General features: G+C 59.7%; 3 protein-coding genes across 3 annotated transcripts; 1 reads left to right on the top strand and 2 right to left on the bottom strand.

The window, feature by feature from the left end:
* Positions 1-862: 862 nt before the first annotated feature.
* On the top strand, positions 863-2797 carry IUM83_16415 (1-phosphatidylinositol 3-phosphate 5-kinase; the record flags this gene model as incomplete). The annotated part of the gene is made up of 1 exon (XM_067941293.1): positions 863-2797. One exon carries the CDS (start codon positions 863-865, stop codon positions 2795-2797), a length of 1935 nt encoding a protein of 644 aa, XP_067798402.1.
* Positions 2798-3083: 286 nt separating this feature from the next.
* Positions 3084-5241, bottom strand: IUM83_16414 (40S ribosomal protein S30; the record flags this gene model as incomplete). Its single annotated transcript, XM_067941292.1, has 2 exons — positions 3084-3716; positions 3799-5241. The coding sequence occupies 2 exons, from the start codon at positions 5239-5241 to the stop codon at positions 3084-3086; spliced, it is 2076 nt and encodes a 691-aa protein (XP_067798401.1).
* Positions 5242-5888: 647 nt separating this feature from the next.
* On the bottom strand, positions 5889-6242 carry IUM83_16413 (40S ribosomal protein S30; the record flags this gene model as incomplete). Its single annotated transcript, XM_067941291.1, has 2 exons — positions 5889-6144; positions 6238-6242. The coding sequence occupies 2 exons, from the start codon at positions 6240-6242 to the stop codon at positions 5889-5891; spliced, it is 261 nt and encodes an 86-aa protein (XP_067798375.1).
* Positions 6243-6273: the final 31 nt, after the last annotated feature.

Here is a 6273-nt window from a genome sequence, read left to right as displayed (position 1 = left end):
CGCTGGTGACGTAGCGGCGCAGGTGAGGCGCAACCACAAAGCCGACGCCGTTGTGGGGGTTAGTGCGTTTCAGGGTGATCAGAGAGTAGTTACCGATGGACTGCGTGGCTTCGGTGCATATCTTCGTCTCTTGGAGGGCAGCAATGTCGACGCGGTACGCCGCGAGGTCTGCAGGAAGGGTGTCGAGCTTCTTGCGCTCTGAACCAATGGAGTTCACATTGAACGTACCTAAGCGAAGGAGGCGGGGGGAGAGAGATCTCGGGGAGGGTGTTGTGGGAGTAGATGTGAGGGATAGACTTGTTAGAGACTGGCAAATGCTCGAAAGCACTGCCTTAAAGCGACCGGCGAGCATCAAGCCCGTCAGCGCTCCGGGAGGGCGTCACCCCAACCCACCAAAAAGGGCCTAAGTATTGTTGTGCCCAACCACAATTTGTGGTCCACAAAGGGCAACCTCGACATCCTTGCGGCGGCACCGGCCGGTGTTCCATCAATCGACGGCGTATAGTCAGTCCAAATCAGACTGGTGCGGCTGGCGACCGTGATTGGCCGAATTTTCGGCCGAGTCTCACGCACCACCCCGTCCCATCAATCTCCGCCAGGCTCGGTGCGCCACATTGGCCACTTGGCTCTCTGCGCCACAGCCGCGCTCTTCGTTGCCCAGCTGGCTGCGAACGCCGACATTAACTGACGCCGGCAGGCTATCGCCGTCTGGCCCGAGTGACGAGATCGTCGCCAGTTACGCTCCATCGACCCCCAGACGACAGCTCGACGCGCGACGGCACGAAGCGCCGGATTTCGCCTGGGCTGCTTCGTCGTCGCCACTCCGCCTTTACGAGCCTAAGACCGCAGTGCAGAGGCCGCCATGTCGACGTCGCTGCCGCTGCCCAGGGGCTTCTTCAACACCAATGTGCACGTGTCCGAGGATATGCGGCGCCAGTACATCGAGTTCGCGGAGAGCTCCATCCGCAAGGTCTTCGCGCTGAGCGACTGCCACAAGAATAGCTGGATCCCTATGCGCGAGAAGAAGGGCGTTGCCATCTACCGCAACTTCGGCCAAATGCGTGGCCCGAACGCATACAAGTCCAACATCGCCGAGGTGGGCTGCAAGGGCGAACTCAACGCCTCGCTGGAGCAGGTCGGACGCGCCTATGCGGCGCATGACGACGCGCTGTTCAGGAGACTCATGAAGAAGCTCAACCCCGCCGTGATGGACGCCGCCGTGCTGTTCACGATTGTGCCGCGCACGCCGCTCACGCCCTTCAGGTATATCGGCATCAAGTGGTACGCGGTCAAGACGCCCACGCCCATTGTGTCGCATCGAGACTACTGCTGCCTCGAGGTGCAGGACAAGATCGTGGACTCGTTCGGCAACGAGATGTACATTCGCATCCTCAACTCGATCGAGATCAACGAGTGCCCGTCGCTTGAGAATTCACATGGACTCGTGCGAGCAAAGATCCTCGCTGGGTACATGTACCGTACTGATCGCGCCGAGCCGAATGTAGTGCGAGTACATCACGTGGCGCGGTTCGATCCTGGAGGCTACTTCCCCTCGCAGTGGGCTTTCAAGACAGCTGAGTCACAACTGGTGAACAGCATCGTGCAAATTCGCCGGATCATTGACAAGCAGCAGATGAATGCGTGCACCTTCGTCGACAAGCGGCAATGGGTGCCTAACCACGAGCGTCTCCATTGTGCTGTGTGCAGCCGGACTTTCGGTACGTTCCGTCCGCGCCATCACTGCCGGAGCTGTGGCGAGGTCATTTGTGGTAAATGCAGCGTGTTCAAGTCTGTGGAGGTTCCCGGCACTACGCTCAAGAACGTTCGCATCTGCTCAGTGTGCAACATGGGTGTACAGAAGGCTGGTGGGCATGATGATGGAAACATGTCGGATATATCTACTTCCTCCGTTACGTCCAGCAGCACGATCGCGCACAACGAGATGAACCTGATGGATCTTTACATGGGCAATGGCGGCGGCCCGCGCACCCCGTCAGCTTTTTCGGACGCGTCAGCTCAGTCTAATCTCTCCATGCGATCGACAACTTCCACTCGGTCAGTCTATGATGCTCGCGGGCAGGCACACAGTCACGCGCGCGGAGCACGCACCCCCGGCGGCGCCTTCTTCAACGAAAGCAATACTCCACGATCGTACATCGCAAACAATCTCACTCCACGCGGCTTTGGGTTTGGCTCGGGGCCCTCCACGCCTGGATCTGCAGCAAATAGCACAGCTACGACGCCATCGGGAGGCGCGAGGCCATCCATATCCGCTGCTAGTGTGGTGGCGGCTGCCGCTATCACGGCGCAGCGCTTGTCGAACTACAAACACAACCCCGTTGACATTGGATACTTGCGCGACTCGGTTCACGAGATTCCAGCAGCAACAGCCGCTCACGCAGCAGAAGCTGCGGCGCGTGAGCGTCCAGAAGACCCGACGACGCCGTGGCCCCCCGTGAAGATGCAGCGCCTGGAGACGGGGGAGACTGCAGACGTGGACATGGAGGCAGACGAACAGGAAGATATGGAGACCAAACCAGCGGCACCAGTAGCTAGCGACACCCAGGAGGCGCAGCAGCAGCAGCGGCCGCCGCTGGGGCTGCAGCTGCCGACCGTGGAGCGCATCTCGGAGAGTCCGTTCGAGCAGTCGACCGCGTCCACAGTCATCCGCGCCAGCATGGACAAGGAGGAGCCCAGCGGCAGCAGCGCGGGCGGCGGCTTCCGGCCGTTCTTTAACGGGATCCTGTCGCGCGTGCGCGGCGACTCGGGCGAGAAGTCCTCGCAGCGGGCCGCCTGATGGGGACCGGCAGCGGTGAGACCTTGCCCTCGTCGAAGAGGCCGGCGAAGCAGCAGCAACAGCAGCAGCACACGCACAGGCAGCAGCCCAGGCTCAGGCTCAGCAGCCACATGCTCCCCTGCCACTCGAAGCGTCGAGACGGATGGCGATGCGTGCGCAGGCCCAGGCGCGGGGGCGTCTGCTCGCACTGGAGGAATCCGCAGCAGAGGAGAGTGACGACGAGACGGCGAAGAAGGCATCATTCATTGGCTAAGTGTGTCCATACTAAATTCAAGTAAAATTGACTTCAACGTGCGCTTTGCCGGTGCTCGAGTTGGTTGTTCGCGTAGAGCGCGGCCTTGGGCTGCGGCTGCCGCTTGTCCGCCGCCTCCAGCACGCAGTGCTTCTGGTGCAGCATGCTCTCGAGCTTGCGCGCGCCGTCCAGGAAGTAGCGCGACTGCATGCGCTGCTTGGCCACCAGCAGCCGCTCCTGCTGCAGCGCCTGCGTCGCGGCCTCGAGCTTCTCGCGGTCCTGCTCCAGCATGACCACGCGCTGCTCGCTCCGCTCCGAGCGCTCCGTCAGAACCTTCACGAGCGTGCGCAGCTTCTCGCGCTCGGCGGTGGCGTCAGCGAACTCCTGCGCGCGACGGGCCAGAGCATGCGACCGCTCCAGCGTCTCGCGACCAATGGCGGCAAGCTCCGTGCGCCGTCTCTCGACCAGCGCCTCGTCCTCTTCCAGGCGCCGCGTGCGCTGCTCGATGTATCCAATGCGGGCCCCCAGCTCAGCGCGCTCGTCTGCAAGCTCTGAACGCCGAGCATCCAGCTCGCAGCTGCTGGCCTCCATCTTGCCCCGCTCTTCATCGAAGCGCGCGTTTGTGCGAGCCACCGACGCCAAGAGCTCGCGTCGTTGCTCGTCTACAGCCTCACGCTCCCGCGCAATCTGAGGATACAACAGGACGAATCAAACACGTCAGATAGAGCTGGACGATTATTTCGTGAGGGCTAGCATTGTGGAAACGTACCCGGTCAACCTCGTCCTGTATCCGTCGTTCCGCGCGTTGTTCGGCCTGGTGTTTAGCCTCAGTTGCTCGAGTTAACTCTGCAGCATGAGTCAAAGCTTCCTGCGCTGCTCGTGACTCCAACTCGCGCATCTGCTTATGCAGCGCAGCCTCCAGCTTTTCGAAGCGCTCTTTCTCGGCTTCGACAATGCGTTGGTGGATTTCAGGCAGCGTTTTGCGCTCGGCAGTGCGTGCCGCAACCTCGTCTTTAAGTGCCCGACGAGCAGCTTCAACATCCACTTGACATTTGTGCTCTAATACTTCGAGCTGTACACGGTGTAAACCTTTCAGCTCCTCGATCCGCTGCTCACAGGCCAGTTTGGCATTTACAGCATCTTCGAAGCTGCATGTCAACTGATGAAAGTCTCCCAGTGCTGCTTGTAACTTCTCGGCAAGGACCAAGTTGCGCCCTTCCGCCTCATGCTTTTCCCGCTCGATATTCTGCAGCACCTCGCGCATAAGTGCAAATTCATGCTGTAGCTCCTCGATCCGGCGTTCACGATCTGAGATGGATGCGTGTGCTGCTGCCAGCTCCTGCTGCACACGTTCCGCTGCTCGTTCGTGTTCACGTCGTCGGTCAGCAGCTCGCCGACGCTTTTTTTCGATACGTGCCTTGCGCATAGTGAGCTCTTCCTTGGCTCGGCGCAGCGATGCCTTTAGCTCTCGCTCCTTCCACATGAGCAATGCGTTCTTTTCTCGCAGCTCTTCAACCTCGTCTTCAAACTTGCTCTCCACTTTGCGCAGCAGCAATGAAAAATGTTTGCTCTGCATAGTAGCGATGACCTCAGCTTCTTCTTCAGCGACGGACGCAAGAGCTGTCGCAGTGGGTCTTGGGGGTACTGGTGCAGGAATGAGAACCTCGGTAGGAAGCACAAAGTTATCCCCTGGTAGATCATTGCCGCTCTCTTGGGCTGGCGTTGGTCGGAACGAAGGAGACGCAGCGCGTACTGAGAGGTTCACCACACGGTTGCTTGGGCTCAAGCTCCGCTGACTCTGTGAGCGGCGGCTTTCTTCCTCAAAGGAGGCTTCGTCGTACTCGTACTCGTGAGCTGATGCATCATCGGACTGTACTGCTGAGCGGTGCGTGGTGCTGATGGCCGAGCGAGTTGGCGATAGAGCCTTGACAATTGGGGCTGGAGGTGGCAACTGGGGGGTAGGTGTCTCCTCCTCGTCCTCTTCGAAGTCGTCTTCAAAGTCGACGCTGTATCCATCTTCGTCTTCCTCGTAGGCATCGGAGACCGAAGGCTTTGCCAGAGTCTGTTGCTTGAGTTGCTGCTTCAATGCGGTCGCCGGTTCCCGCACATCGACGCTCTCAGCGATCTCGCTGGCAACCTCACTGCCGCCATCGCCGTAAGTTTCCTCCACATCAGACTCCACCTCGGACGCTGCTGAGTCATCGCTGTACATGAGCTACGTTGGTTCTTGCTGCACGAAGGCAGCTTGGCTGCTGCATGCAACATCTACCCACATTTTTAGACACTGCAAGCTCATGATCGCATGCATCACTTGAGTAACGCCAGCTCATAACAACGGATGCGATTGACGCGCAGATCACCTGCTTCAATAGAAGACTTCCATGAAGATTATCCGCGCGAACCTAGCATGTTGAAGGACGAGCACACGATACAGCATCAACATCGGCGACGACAACAACGAAAACGCGATGCATAAGACTCGGAAATTGCGAGAAAACGAAAGCGACACCGGACCCGGGCGAAGCGGAGGCAGCGTTGGATTTAACATATGCTTGATTTTGGAATATGCGAGAGCATCGAGGGCTGCGAAGCCCTCGAGGAATCTACGCCAACGACCGCCACCGAGATGACTGGATCGCTAAGCGCCACAGAAGAGAAGACAGCACCACCACCACCACCGCCCGCCACCGGAGAAGGGGAGGAGGCGACGATGCCGACAGTCGAGAGATGGAGAGAGTCAAGAGCGGGGAGCTGAACCTGCGTCGTGGCCACGCGTCCAATCCATTGCACGCGTCGTCGCGGTCCGCCTGTTCTGCTGTCGCTCACGTCGACTTCCTGTCCAGCCTACTGGCTGCCTGCTTACTGCTTGGCGGCGTTCGAGTTGGGGCCCAGCTTCTTGCCGCCCATGCCCGCCACGACGTTCACGAAGCGGCGGTTGTACTGCCAGCGCTTCTTAGCGCGGCCCGTCAGCGCCTTCTTCGAGTCCTCCTGCTTGGGGACCTTGGGGGTCTGGCCCTTCACCTTACCGGCACGTGCCAGCGAACCGTGGACCTTACCACCACCGCGCAGGCGGAGGGACAGGTTCAGCGTGGTGGCGTTTTCAATGCTGCAGTTGCTGGACATTACAGACACGACCGAGTCAATCGCCTACTCACTTACTCGCTCACTGTGCGCGGGACCTGCCATACCACGCCGGTCACACACGCACCTCATGCTTCTTCCTTTCGTTTCTCGCGGAGAATTC

Source organism: Phytophthora cinnamomi (assembly GCF_018691715.1).
Source record: "Phytophthora cinnamomi strain GKB4 chromosome Unknown Contig9, whole genome shotgun sequence".
Lineage (NCBI taxonomy): Eukaryota > Oomycota > Peronosporomycetes > Peronosporales > Peronosporaceae > Phytophthora > Phytophthora cinnamomi.
The sequence above is the reverse complement of the archived record's forward strand: the minus strand, read 5'-3'. Positions and strand labels throughout refer to the sequence as shown.